The sequence below is a fragment of the Anguilla anguilla genome, chromosome 2, assembly GCF_013347855.1.
Source record: "Anguilla anguilla isolate fAngAng1 chromosome 2, fAngAng1.pri, whole genome shotgun sequence".
Classification (NCBI taxonomy): domain Eukaryota; kingdom Metazoa; phylum Chordata; class Actinopteri; order Anguilliformes; family Anguillidae; genus Anguilla; species Anguilla anguilla.
In genome coordinates, this window is record NC_049202.1 from 64209557 (window position 1) to 64224836 (window position 15280).

The 15280-nt window shown below is 41.0% G+C and overlaps 1 protein-coding gene across 2 annotated transcripts; it reads right to left on the reverse strand.

The window, feature by feature from the left end:
• Positions 1–661: 661 nt before the first annotated feature.
• On the reverse strand, positions 662–7949 carry LOC118219549 (amine sulfotransferase-like). 2 transcript variants are annotated; one of them, XM_035402778.1, is made up of 7 exons: positions 7791–7949; positions 7399–7568; positions 3650–3855; positions 3298–3424; positions 3054–3148; positions 2209–2389; positions 662–1088 (listed from the first exon to the last, which is right to left on the reverse strand). In XM_035402778.1, exons 2-7 carry the CDS (start codon positions 7562–7564, stop codon positions 961–963), a joined length of 903 nt encoding a protein of 300 aa, XP_035258669.1. In that variant the 5' UTR covers positions 7565–7568; positions 7791–7949; the 3' UTR covers positions 662–960. The 2 variants fall into 2 exon arrangements, with proteins under 2 accessions (XP_035258669.1, XP_035258670.1); XM_035402779.1 differs by having other exon boundaries at positions 7399–7564; positions 7791–7944.
• Positions 7950–15280: the final 7331 nt, after the last annotated feature.

A 15280-nucleotide genomic window follows, 5' to 3' on the forward strand; every position in this document is an offset into this window, starting at 1 on the left:
CCATACCCTGGGCAAGTTAGCGGCGTTACCCTATAGAGCTACAGCCACGGTTGGCACCGACATGGTCCGGGTTCGAACCAAAACCATGAGGCTCATCTATGCAGCAATTTTATTTAAGCTTTTGAGCCCAATCCATATTGTTCTGTCAGAAATACAAACTCATGAGCAATATAAATTCCATGATGCTTACCATGCTGTTTTAAATAAACTAGCACTGTGGTCACCTTTGAAGCAACACCAGGCAATCTAAAGACACGCATCAGGTCAAAGAGGAGCTGTGTGTGTACGTTTTCATTATATGCGTAGTCACATAGTATTCCTGCATGAGAATGCGTGCACATTTATTTGTGTGCACGTGAGTGTGTGGCAAAGGGCAGCCATTTTCATTTTTTGTCTTTTCTTTCCTTCTGGTTCCATGATTGAAAGGGAATTTTTAATCAGCACAGTCACCACTCAATATACTGAAATAAACAGGAGCTGGTAAACTAATGCATAAAGTGGTAAAATTAGTGCTAATGGCTCCTTATGTTTTTAGGAATGTACAAAAGGTGGTCGACTTCACCTTGCAGCAAAAAAGGAATTTCAAACTCTGTTAATAGCTTACAAGAATGTAACACCCCCCGTCCCCCTGCCCCCCCTCCAAAAAAAAAGATTAATCACCTTTACAGATCACATGTGAGGACCATGCCTTTTATTTGGTTTTAAACAATATGCATACCACTGAATATAATATTTGCAGCATTATATTTAACAGTAAAAAATTGTGTACCACAATGAACGCTAGAATTATGGAATTTCTTTTGTTCGTTAAAACCTTCTTCTGCAATATACACTCATTCTATTCTATCTAATTAATTAAAGAATGCTTTCTTAAGTGACTGAGTGCAACACAGCGAGCAACTACGCAATACAGATATATATATTCTGTAAATTCTGCAGATGACACTTGAAACAGAGCCATCAACCATGAAGCTCGCTGATGTCCCAGGCGAAGGTCAGAGGGAAGTCCTTCATTCTCTCCTGGAAGACTCTGTCGAAGCGTTCACTCTGAGCCACAGTAAGGGAGTTCTTCCAGTCCCCAACTGTTCCTGAATCACGACGACACACAGGCAGGCAATTGACCTTCAATGCAATATAACAGTGCCGGCCAACTGTATTGTTATTTAAAAAATAAAATAACAATGCGCGTCGGCATAAAAAGTCTTATGAATATTGTTATTGTCATTATGGTTTCATTTGGCAAGATAGGCACATCTGATACAAGAGTATCTAGTGCTTAAAATGATCATAAGGAAAACCTCTCCCAGTCCTTCACCAAAGAATGCATCCTACAGAAATGTTCATCTTACTCTATTTATCTTATTTTATGTGTTCATCTTACTCTATTTATCTTATTTTAAGTTCACTGTTACGCACCACCTGACCAAAACAAATTCCTTGTATGTGTAAACCTACTTGGCAATAAACCCGATTCTGATTCTGATTCTGATTCTGATTCTGATTCTGATTCTGATTCTGAAAACCGTAAGAGAAACCATTTGAACTATACAGACTTCATAAACATTACTCCAGGTGAAAAGGGCTGAGTATACTACACATCCTACACCTGGGAAGCGAGAGACTGAGGGGGGGGGGGGGTTTGAGTTGGTTGCTGAGGATCAGGTTTGGACGACATTCCATTTTAGTTCACTCAGTTCAGGCAATCAACTAAAATTAATTTCATGATGGGGGGAAAAAAAGCAATAACTTTGCCTACTTTTTAATGAATGACTTGAGGCTATGTGCAGATAATGGTACAGATTAATTTAAAGACCTTAATGCATTTTTGCATTTTAGTTGATAAAAAACTTTATTAATTTTATGCATTCCATTTTAGGCATTTAGTGGATCCTCTTACCCCAATGCACCTCATACAACTTACTTTCTTAACATGCAATCCATTTATTCAGATACATTCTTTACATACAATCTATGTATACAGATGGATATTTACTGAAATAATTCAGGTTAAATACATTGAAGTACTTTGTACCTCAAGGGTACCTTTGCACTCACTATTTGGTATGAGCATCAAGATGGTTTAGTACTTATGAATAATTAATGATACTTTTGAAACAAGTTATTTTATTGGTAGCAATGAGAGGACATGAGCTTGAAGAAGATTCTGATTAGCAGAGGCTTCTGTTTTGTCTTTTATATTTTCCTTACCTTTGCGTAGAAATTTTCCCTTCTCTTTGTCCTTAACATCTTCCGGCAGAAATTCATAGTTTGCCAAAGGATCGACCTTCATCTTCTTAAAGGTGACTTGCTCCACTATTTTATCAACTGCTGCATCAGACACATTCTTCCCCACAAACTCGCTGATCTTCACAACGACAGATCTCAGATCCTGATGGAAAACAATTAAAAGCAGTACAAAGAGCTGTAACATTTGACTCCAAATAACATTTGAACAAAACTCAGCACCTATCTGTAAGCTGCACGCATGATATATTTATATGAATGGAAAGAGACTGGTCTGACATTAAAAGACAAATTACAGTAACTACGACACATGGAAATCAAAATGGTCACAATGTTGATGTACTGATACTCATAATTCAAAGACATTGCAAGCACACAGGCTCATGGTCCGACATGTAAACTTTCTTTTGGAAACTTTGACGGAGGACAGCCTCAACATCACACAACAGCTAATGGAAATGAAGCACTCTTTGTGAGCAGATTTTCAAATGTCAATCGCATTATTGAAAACGGCAATCAAGCTGTGGAAGAAAATAACATAATAGTCCCAGTCCCTTTCTGGCTCACTAAAACTGTGAGCCAGAAAGGATTTGAGAATGTTTTTGATCATTGTACAAGTATAAAAATATACACGACTTGTATATTAGGCCTGTTATGTTTGTCCTGCAATGCATTTTTGGTGCTTATTGATTGTGTGTCATTTTTTTGTTTTTGCGCAATTTGGTCAAACTTGTTTTAATTTGTGTACAAATTCCGGTAGTGTATTGTGTACACAACGTTTTCAATATTAACCAAACCCCCACCCTCACCTTGATCATTTCTTCATAGCTTAGAAAGAGGATGTTGTACTTGTCTCTGTTGTTGTACCATCCCTTGACGTGGTCAAACCAGCTGCCACCAATAGCTGGAAAGATCAGTTAAAACAAGAAATCATTCAGTGGTAGGGACTGAACCAGCTGAAAACAGACATGGGTACCAGGATGGTTAATACTATCCACTGACATGACCATCATTTTAATATTCATTGCCGTCTGAACCTTGACAAACACTTACTCCAACCAGAGATATATTTATCCAGCATTTCGTCCAAGTTTTTGTGTTTCTCCAGTTTGCGCATGAAATGTGAGAAATGAAAGTAAGAAATGAGGACATCTTTGGGGTTCCTGGTGACATAGATGACCTGAACAGAACAGACACAGCAAACTTAAATGTCACAGGTATGAATAAATCTGCGGATCCAATTACTTTTCATTTTGAGCTTCATGATTAAATTTCTGCTGCCACACAGGCAGTTCTGGGGAAATTCAGTTGGAATTCAATGTTGGAATGTGGATTTACAGTCTATGGACATAAATGAAGAGTCCGACGTCGGCTCCCCGTGCAGCACCTTCACCAGAAAACTTACTTTGCCCTTCTTCTCCCGCAGCCCCCTGGGGACCAGGTGCTCCTGCAGATGAGAGCAGAACAGCCTGGGTGATGGGCGCGTGGGGTAGTCCATGCCTTTCACCAGGAACTCCAGCCAGGGCATGCGCTCGTACGTGGTCGTGTCCACACTGTCTGGGAAATCGTTTTCATACAGCAAGGTAACAATGCGCTGGGTCCACACTGTACCTGAGAGAGAGAGAGAGAGAGAGCTTGCCAGGTTAAAATTATTGTGGTTGTGTTCAGTTTAATTCGTTCAAAATCAAAACACGACTTGCAAGAAAACATTGGTAAGTAGCTAACAAGCAAAGCTAACCTTACAATCAAGGTTATTTGATGCTTACAGTCCTACTCAAGTTAGCTAGCAATGCATTTATTACTTTCTAGCCAGCTTGCCAGGTTAAAATTAACTGTGGCAATTCCTTATGACAATGAATTATTGCCCACCACGTAAGTAATTTAGTTCATGTAAACCTAACATTGATACACACTCCTCTCTTGAACGTCTAGCAGCGATTATAGCCTAACTATCGATATTCTATGTAACTGGAGATAAAACATTTTGTTTGTACTCCACGTAGATCATAAACCCTTGAATATAAAAACGACTCATTGAAATAGGTTGAGAAATGTAAACGTTATAGTGCTTTTTATCCAGAAAAACCGCCGCTCCCCCGTTTACTTCTATTTGTTTACAGGCCCGTCTTGCCTGGACCAATATGGCGGCGACGTTGACGTACGATCCAAAGGCCAATGCGGTGTCTATGTATCTATGGGAAAAATGCAGGGAGAGTCCGATTCATGAGCACTGAGACGTTCGACTGGCTGACCCCTGACATACCAGACACTAAAAAGAGTCGTTCAAAAAAATTCGTTCATTCATTTTCGCCCATCACTACTTTACTTGTTCTATTGACCTAGCGACTACGCCTACATTGCATTCAGCTTCCAACCAACGTGTTATTAAACATGATACTTTATTGCATTGTGCAAAAGCATTTACACGATGCAAAGTTGCAGGACATAACATTGTAAAACCAAAGGTAAACCCATTAGGTTACTCCACAATTTTAGATTTGTAATCAAACACATGTGGTTAAAGTTCTCAGATTTTATTAAAGGGTATCTATGCATTTTGGATTCATCATGTAGAAATTATTACAGCATTTCTGTCGTTTCTATTGATCTGTGACTCAATATATAAAGCTAGCAGACATAGTGAAGAAGTTTAGAGCTGCTGTCCAACCAAACATGAGAAGGGATGATTTAAATGAGATCTAAGCAACATCAGCCCCTTTCCCACTGCAGGGCTGAACCGTTACCAGGGCCACTCCGTGCCGTTCCGCGCTGCTCAGTACTCGTGGGAACGGTTACGGTTTGTGTTTCCACGGTGGGGCTGCTAAAACCAGGACTAGGAATTATCTAGTGAGGACAGCAAGTGACGCGGTGGATCAGCGACGGTGTCCCGTTGTGAATGTAATATGCGCCAGTTGTTGTCGTCGCTCCCCATACTGTTTTGTTTTTGTTATGTTATGTTTCGTTGGCTGATGAAACGGACGAGGATTCTGTGTATTTTGGTCTGTTTTTAATTTTTCTTTTTAGCGTATCCTCCACTTACCATCACTGTTGCATGCATTCAAAAAACTACTAACGCTTACATTAGGCCTACAGTGTGAAATATCCACATTATATAATACCACTAACCTATTTAAAGACTCTCAATCCAAAAATAACGTGTATAACCGAAATATTTTGAGCAGTAATACTTACATAGCAATGATGAAATTTTATCTGTGTTCAGACAGAGACAGTAAATCAACGAGTTCAATCCGCTTCTGTTTTGCTCTAGAAAACGATGTCAGATAGGTCTATCAGCAAATATACGGTTTAGCTATGCCCAGAAGTCCTCAATAATAATAGTATTTCCCAAGAAATTACGAAAAATCGTTAACGTTTCGTTAGGTGCAGCGTCTTCATTCGTAAGTGAATGCGATGATAAGAACATTTTCGGTTACGCTGACCTATAAAACGCTATTCCAAAAGCAAAATTAGACATGTTATACATAGTTAGAAAGCTTGTACTCTCACCTACTGAATAAATGAATTGTCAATCAAGCCAGACTGTACTAAAAACGGCAACAACGCCGCAAACGATACATGTGGTAGGCCTATTATGCACAGCTATTTTGAATGTAGGCTCCGTGCTCAGAACCATTCGGCCCTGCAGTGGAAAAGGGGCTTTTGACTGTGGTATGATTGTTGTTGCCAGACCGGGTGGTTCTAGCATTTTGGAAACAATCCCCCTCTGGGGATTTTCACACACTACAGACTTCCAAGATAACAGAGAATGGTGGGATAAACAAGAAACATCCATTGAGCATAGTTCTGTGGGCAAAAACACCTTGTTAATGGGAGAAGTCAGAGGAGAAATGCAGGCTCGTTCAAGCCAATAGAAATACAAATACTCAAATAAGAGCTGTTTACAACAGTGATGTGCAAGAGGGCATGTCTTAAAGCTCAACGTGTTGAACCTTGAAACAGATGGGCCACAGCAGCGGAAGACCATGCCAGGTTCCACTCCCGTCAGTTAAGAACAGGAAGATGAGGCTACAGTGGGCATGTGATCGCAGGTAACTGGGCGATTGAGGACTGGAAAAACTTGGTCTGGTCTGATAATTCTCAATTTCTGCTCCAACATACAGACAGGGTCTGAATTTGGCATAAACCGTATGAATCCATCCTGCGTTGTGTCCATTTTATTTTTTATTTTTTTACAAAACACGAATCATTGACAGGCTGTTGTCAGTTAAATATCCTGTAATGTTTTATGCATCTGTTTGTGTTTCTATTGGAGATCATATCAACATGATAGAGACTCTATTATCGCATCATTGTACCCCTCCTCCCAAATATTTTAAACCAGGGGTTCCCAAACTCAGTCCCCTGTGTATGCTGGCTTTCCTTCCAACTGGTCGCAATCCCAGAATATTAACAAGCTGTTATTTTTTCTTAATTAGGTACTTTTCACATTTAGAGGGATTATTTACCATCTTCAGCCACATTATTTCAGAAATAGCTATGCATGCCATGAAGAATAAAATTCCCATTTTCCTACTGTGCTTACTGTCTTATATTGCAAACGACTGTATATAAAGAGGTAAAACTTCACATGAAATACTGAGGTGAATCAATAGACTTCTAACTGGTGAAAATGTGGACAGCTGGCCACTAAAACTAACCATCTGGAAGATAGCGAAGAATTTAATGACCAAGCAAACGATAAGGAATCAAGTCTGCAGTGTGTTCATACGTTTAAGGAAAAAACCCCGAAAAAAGTTGCCTCTTTCTATGTAATTGTTTGCAACGTAGCACAGTAAGCACAATGTGGAACAATATCAACATGGAAATGTTATTCTTTGTGCAATGCAAAGCTATTTCAGGCATAATGTGGCTTAAGAGGGTAAATAAAGTGTTTAGTGTGTATGCTCCAGCAGTGTTCTTGCCTGTGGGCCAGTGATGCATACCATACCTTCCAGCATACACAGTACTACTGGACAGAGTGCTTATCAGTTGGCTGATGACATATCTCCTCTTTTAATTTACAGTCATACTTTAGTCAAGGACTACAGTACATAGATAATCATGGACTACACCATGGAGAAGAAGGCAGCAGCGTCAGCCTAAATGCAACCATTTAAGTTCAAAGTGAAATCTGATTAACAGAAGTCTCACCAGATTTCGGGAAAGTGATGACGTAAAGGTCACTGTCTCTGATCTCAAAGTGTTCCAAGCTGTCGAGGTATTCCGGAGTGAGATCCAGAGTGTCGTCAACAGGGTAGACGCATCCCTTGTACGTGAACAAGAACTCGCTGAGAAGCTTGTATTCCTGCTGTGCCATCTGTCTGAAGTGAGGTGAAATTACAAAGGGGAAACTCAAAAAGTGTAAAGCTGCAAGGAGCAATATAAAGAAAAAAAAAGACCTGCCATACTAACAGACACATACACGCGTGCGCACACACACACACGCGCACACACACACACTTCTCACTAACCTCTGCTCCAAAAAAACAACAATAAAAAACCCCAATTTAAACGCAAAGTGAAATCCGATTGACAAGTCTCACCGTTTTTTTTGGGGAAAGCTACGACAAAGATGTGAGTCCCTCTGAAGTCACTGTGTTCCAGGCGGTGTATGTACTGCTGAGGAACAGAGAATAACAGGCACATATGAAGGCAACCTTTGAACATTCACAAACGCACATCCCACTGCCGTGCTCGAACCCGCCTCCCTGTCACATGTCCAAGTCCATTTCCACAGGCTACAGTATATTAAATTTCCACATGCTTATGTAACCAGACTCAGGAAACAGGAAACATTCCTGACTGGATCACAAAGTACTCGAAGAAAGAGGTTCATTTGAGGACACTTGACAATGTATTTATATGGTTAAAGCAGGTAATAACCTGATTTTGGAGAGTAGAATTCAGACCCTTTAAAAACCAATGCCTTTAGTTTATATACAAGATGAGATAAGCCAGTTGGCAAAACCTAAAATAACACTGCGGTTGTTTCTCAGTGAGATTCTTGGCCATTTTATTTATTTCCTGTAGCCATTTTACCTCTATTCTTGTACATTCCAACATATCAACAAGTAGGCAATTTGACTGATACAGTCTGTTTGCATGGTCAGGGCCCAGTTTCATGATGCAGGATTACTGAGTTAGCTGGATAACTGCACCGAGTTAAACCCGGAAACTTCCCAAATCGTGGACCAAGGCAAAAAGAGCCTGTTCCGGGTTTTACTCATCCAGCTAACTATATAAGCCTGCTTTATGATACAGGCCCCTGTTACATTACATGACATTCATTTATTTAGCTGGCGCTGCTATCCACTGAGACTGAAAATGCAGGAGAACCCAAATACATCGCCCTGAGCAACAGTGCCGGTGGGTGTTTGCAACATCGCCAAAGCCACGCTAGATGCTTTTGTGACTACAATTTTATGAGTTAAAGTGAATATGGTAATTATAATAATAAAGGCATACGCACATCCAAAATTTAGTGCAGGTGCCTGGTAAAAAGAGAAGAATAATGCAAAATAAGAAAATACTACCAGCACACTGCTATTATGCTCCCAAGTCCCAGGTCAGGTCCCGACGAAGACCGAAATGGTCAAAACGTTGTCACTGCTCACGAATTTTAGTTAAATAAAAATCACTTGGGAGCATGATAGCAGTGTGCTGGTAGTATTTCCTTATTAAAGTGAATATGGTCCATAAAAAAGGCGGATGGCAGTCACTCACACTCTGGTAAAACACTGGCGTTTTCTGTGGAGGTTTTCATGGCCAGCAACTGCATGCTTTGTGTCAGAGCATGACAGTCACACCATTTCACCGTCTCACCATCATTATCTCGGGTGAGGTTTAACATCTGTGGTATGGGTCAGTGGAGCCAACGGAACTCCATGGAATGAATATTCCATAATATAGAGCTGTGGTTCTCAACTCGGGCCAGAAAGGGCCGGTGTGGGTGCAGGCTTTTGTCAGCTCCAGCTCCAGCCCCACCCTCTATATCAGTGGTTCTCAACTCTGGCCAGAAAGGGCTGGTGTGGGTGCAGGCTTTTTTTTTCCAACCAAGCAGTTACACACCTGATTCTACTAAGCAAGGTCCTTAGTAAAGACTCCAAAGGTTGATAAGTAGAATCAGGTGTGTAACTGCTTGGTTGGGAAAAAAAAGCCTGCACCCACACCAGCCCTTTCTGGCCCGAGTTGAGAACCACTGATATAGAGGGTGTGGCTGGAGCTGGAGCTGACACCGTTATTTGTAAGAAATATGTGCGATACGAGTTGATGTTTAACTGTCGAATTTAATAGAGCAGGATACTGGGGTGGATTGCACTGACGGCAGAGGATAAATCTATGAACATTGCTCTTTAATGTTCACTTGGTTGCTCGCAGTGCTTCAATACGGGGTGAGAAAGACCATAGACCAGTGGTCTCCAACCCTGGTCCTGGGGAGCTACAGGGTCTGCTGGTTTTTGTTTTCACCTTAAAATCAGCACTCAATTGAGACCCGAAACACCAGGTGAGTTGAGTTGTGTAATCTGTGTAACTGTAACTGTGTAATCAACTGCTCTAAATTGATTCATGAAGTGCAGAGTCACTATGAAAACCATTTTTTTTCTTTTGTCCCCAGTGCGGAGGGAGGGATTTGTGGGAGGTAACCTGCCCTTCATGGTTTGCTCGGTCAGCATTGGGCTATGAAGAGTGGCCTGTAATTCTGCTGTCCTGACCACTCTGGGGGGATCACTACACCCCTGGAACAGACAGGCATCACGACTGGGACCAGTGAGCGGGACCGTGCAGGACGGGGACGGGGTAGATGGCCCAGTGTTGCAGCGCAGAGAGATAACGGCTGGCCGTGTGTCGCTCTTTTCTAACAGACTTACAGCAGTCTGAATTCCTGTCCTGAGAGGCCATAATCTGTCTGCCAAAACCGTTAAGTTACATGGCGATATAAAAACAAAAGTGCTCAGAAATGCCCTCTTTGGACACACAAAAAAAACAACAAAAAAAAAAAAAAACTGGGTCCGCCATCTGGACAAGAAACTAGTCAATAAAATATGCTAAAGTACACATGGGAGTAGCTGCAGATGCCAGTTTTTCAATCCCAAATGCCGACAACAGTGGCAATGTGTTCATGCTGCAGGGCATGGGATGTTGGTAAACTGTTCTTGTTGTGTCTTTGACTTACTGCTCAGTTATGACTGACCGGTATATATTAATGACCCTCTGCCTAATCAAGTGAGTCACCCCATGACCCCCTCAGTCACAGGAGTGTAAAAATCACCCGATGACTATGCCAGGTGTGCGGTGTATGGGAGCAGAAGATGTTTCAAAGGCCCTGCTTTCGAGGGTGTATTGATGTTTTGTTATCTTGCAGTATGTTTCTTCTCTTGTTAGAAATTCTCCACAAAGTATAATTTGGATGTTCTTTCACTGGCTCAGAGCACGTTTTGGTGTGACTAGACCCTTGTGAGGAAAAACTGGTCTGCCTTTGTTCTACTGTACATTCAACACAACAGTGAGAAACAAAGCTACTGTCACAAAAATGGTGAATTAAATGAAAACAAAATTACTTATTAAAAACAAACATGTTTAACTTTCCTATTTTTCAGTTTATTTTTTCTCTCTAAAATATTATACCACACCAAGATTGAAGTCATTTTGGAAGTTTTAAAATGGGTTAAACATAATTTAGTAATTTGAGAAAGTTTGCCATCCATTTCCGGCAAAATAGGCTTTGCTTACAAACATGCTGATTTTATCAAGAGGTACAGTTTTGTGTCACCATTAGGAAATGCTGCCACCTAGAGGGACATTTAGGAATGTGCAAAATTGGGAGGATGGATTCTTTAGAGATTCCTGAAGGATTTCTCACAGAATATAGCTATGGTGGGAGAATGAGGTTTTGTGAAAGCAAAAATGTACATAGTTACCATATGGTACCTCCCCTGCCATGCCTGGACTTGAAACAGTCATTGTGTTCTGAAGTGGATAACAAGTTCAAGCAAGCCAGTGGTTGACAGCTCATTGTAGCTCAACCAATCATGTCATTAACAAAACCCCACTTTCTAACTATTAGCTCCTAGCTTTTGCTGTAAATTACTCAGCCAGCATTGATGCAGAAATGTACACCAGTGTGGGCTTGGATTGTTGACACTTCAACTAATGTGACCAATCAGTGAAACTGAAGACATCTGCTATTTTATTATCACCCAATGAGGTGGATTAGCAAAATAAATCCATCGCATAATACAGGCAAGCAGGAGGTGGCGCTCTTCCGCTAAAGCCACCAAAGACAAAGAAGTAGGGTCACATTCTTAGGACCGTATTCTTACATGTCCAATTGCTTCCCCCTTGCCTCTCGCATCCACTTCCCCATTACCCACGTATCACCATTAGGACTCTTAAAAACAGGTAGACACTAAAAATTTTTTCGTATACAATGTGGACAGAAAATTGGGTGTTTTAAAGAAATTCAGCATTGGTCGTGTAGGGACAAAGCTCCAGACATGGCTGAGTAGTATTCGTGCTAGCCTAGACAGTAGCAAGGCATGCACACTGTCTTCACTGAGGTAGCAGTGTAGTATATTGTCTACAGAACCGGGCTTGTAAACTCAAAGGTTATGGGTTCAGTTGCAGGCAGGGGCGCTGCCATTATGCACTTGAGCAAGGTACTTGACCTAAATTGCTTCAATAAAAATATCCAGCTGTATATATGGATTGTATGAAACAATGTTAGCTGTAAATTCCTTGGGAAAAGAGCATCTGGTAAATGCATAAATTTAATACAATGTCATTTACAGGAGCAAGCCCCACTTCCAGGAAATAAAAATAGGGGCACTATTTTAGTACCCAGAGAGAGAACCTTTGAATCAGGAAGGTGCTCATTGGAAGGTGTATATTCAGTTCATCTGAGGTAAAGGAAACCATATACTCTTGATGTAGTTAAAATTAAATGTATTAATACTGCAGATCCATGTAGGAGAAGAAACGAATACCAGACCACTAGCAATAATGCAATTCTACGGAGCATGCACATGCAAAAAAGCAGTCAGTATTTAACCGATGTGAAACTAAAACTCTTTTTGAATTTGTTTCTCATCAGTGGAGGCAGATTCACTTATTGTACGTCACTTTGGATAAAAGCGTCTGCTAAATAAGTGTAATGTAATGTAACTGCCTATTTTAACGCACATTCTTCTCCTTTATGTTGACTGTTGTAGCCTCTTAGACATTCTAGGTTTCAAAGGGGGAACGTTTCCATGTCACAATATTGCGGAAGACCATGTCGGTTTTGATCACATCCATCCCCAATGGCTCGACCGGCACCCTTTCACTGCACTCAGTCTCTCTGTCACCTAGACGTGATATTGTGGGTCACTACGGAATTAAACATGTGACCGACACCCTTTCGAAAATGTGGCATGCACTCTTACGCAACAGTAGGAGAGGGTGTGTGGTCTCCACGACTTAAATGTCATTTAATACAGGTCCTGCTATGTAAATAAATGGATGGATGTGGAAGACAGATAGCAGAATTGTCAGGCACTTAAATCCTGGACTGCCTAATGCCCTGACAAAGAAGGCTCTCCATCCCATGCATTTTAGTTGGCAACTGGGGTTACACAATCCCTCACAGGGGTAAGGGTACACCGGGTGTCGAGCCCTTACTATGGTAACAAGGATTAAAGATGGATTATGCTCATGCTCACAGGAGTTGACTGCAGCTCAGCTCAGTGTTGTCTGAACACAAGAGCGCAATATTTCAATGAAACATCGATCTGAAACGATTCCATGTCAAGCGGCTGACAACGTGCGGAACTCCTAAATACTGTCTTTCCTTTCTGTCCCGTTGTGTTTCTGAGCAATATTATTTTTCTTTGTTTCAATGCAATGCATTTACAACTTGACGGAGTGAAGGTAAGCCAGGGCCAGTCTCTGAGACAGGCTCACAATACTGAAATACACAGCCTTTTCAGTTCCCTGAAGACATGCATGTCAGGTTCAGTACACTCCTGCCATTGCCCTTGACCAAGACACTGGCCTCAGAGCTAGAGCTGGTCCCTGGGCACCGCACTGTGGCTGCCCACTGCTCCAAAGTAGCCAGGATGAGACAGGACTAGGATGAGATTGTTAGTAAGGTTCCAAGGGCCCTGGCTGACAGGGGCCCTGAAGAAATTGGCACAGTGATGGGGTATCCTGGGGTGGTGGAGCCCAATCTGAGATCCTTTCACGGGGCACAAAATCCCTGGTGGCACCCCTTGACAACAGGATTAACCACCAGCTGTTCTGCCACCTTCATGGCAACAGTATCACCTTCAGTTCTGAAAATTTTCACCGCTGTCTCAACATAATATATTTTTCAATGATGTAGATTGTCATTATTAAACGTAGCACATATGCACAACTGCATTTTCACGGTAGTTCACAGCGCATGTACTTATAAAGCTCTGATATTCTCTGCTCTGTCTGAGGGCAGGACCACACAGACATGTGTGTAGTACTCCATGTAGATTAAGTTCTTACATGAAAAACTGAAAAGGTTCGCTCTCCCGACTTATTGTTGAAACTAGGGAGCAATGTGCTTGCTGCTTTAAAAGGATCTTTTCAGGTAGGCCGTAAACCGATCCAGGGCCTTTCCTAGCCAGGGTGTGCCCAGACTTCTCTGGTATACCTGAGGGACTGCAACCAGGGGACACGGGGGAGGGAAGGAGAAAGGTGGCAGCTGGTGGCTGGGACCTTTGGATGAATGGTTGTAATTTGAGAACTCTGAGAAAAGAACAAATAAATAAAGGTGCTGATGGAGGTTACTTTTTGTCTTGTTAATTGTATCGACTTTATAAAAAGGGGAAAGGCATGGCTTACAAAGCATGAAAAAGTGTTCTCTCCTTTTGCAGCCATTTTTCATATTGGTTTTACTAAAACAAATCTGTTGCATATGTCACATAAACAGCATTGATTAACTATAGAATTTATAGCACCTGGATCGATCATAAGTATTAGCAGAATACATTTATCAATAACTTGATGACAAACATACTTATAAGTCTTTAATGACAGCATACTTTTCCCACCAAGGTAAACCTAAAAGGAAGAACCTACTAATTGGGATACATAAGTGCACTCCTCCAACATAGAAGCATGCATGCTCCTTTGAAGAAATGCTAGCATATAGAACCCTGATTTAGGGTTAAAAAAACAAACAAACAAAAAACACTATATCATGCATCTATGTATAATTCACAAAAATGAATATTTGCTTTATGCTTGGAGAAATGAAAATCTCTGTTTCTGTCAGAAATCATAGTTTTGCACTCACTTGCCCTATTTTGGAAATACTTTAAAAAGGCTGACACTGAAAATCCAGGACCTTAAAACGCCATCTAACAGATGATGCGGAAAATACTGACTAACCTTGGAATAATGGAATAGTTTGCCAAATGTCTGTAAAGTTAAAGACTGAATGTGTTAAAGCAACTGAAGTTTAGAATATTCTCAACGGTTTATATTTTTTTAAGACTCCCAAATACATAAAAAAAATCTCATTAAATTTAATAATGACACGACATAATAAGTATATGCACACGCAGATACTGTGTAACTATGACGTCCATTGCTGAGAGGTAACACTGCTGGCCGAATTCAATAAAAGTAAACAAACCACTTTGATTTGTGCATTTTAGAACCTTAATTTTTAGTAATATTTCTGGTTGAAATTCAACACGGACTTCAACACGGACTGTAAAGCCTGCCTGAAATTATATATTTTTTGTTTTCTAACGAAGGAATCGGTTGTCATGCTGCACCAAACTCAAATGAAAACATCTGCACTTCCTGTCAGTTTAGAAGATTCCTCAACCGCCTGCCACTGCGACTTTAAGCCCTGTGCGATGTTGGAAATGGGAGAAACCTGTTCGGGATTAAACCATAAACAGCCAACGCTTTTGTGCACGAGTGGCGAAATTTCTACGTGGGAGGATATGCGTGTGCACAAAGAATCCTCACATCCCCACACATTTAGGCGCACAATGTATGCTGCCCGTGAACG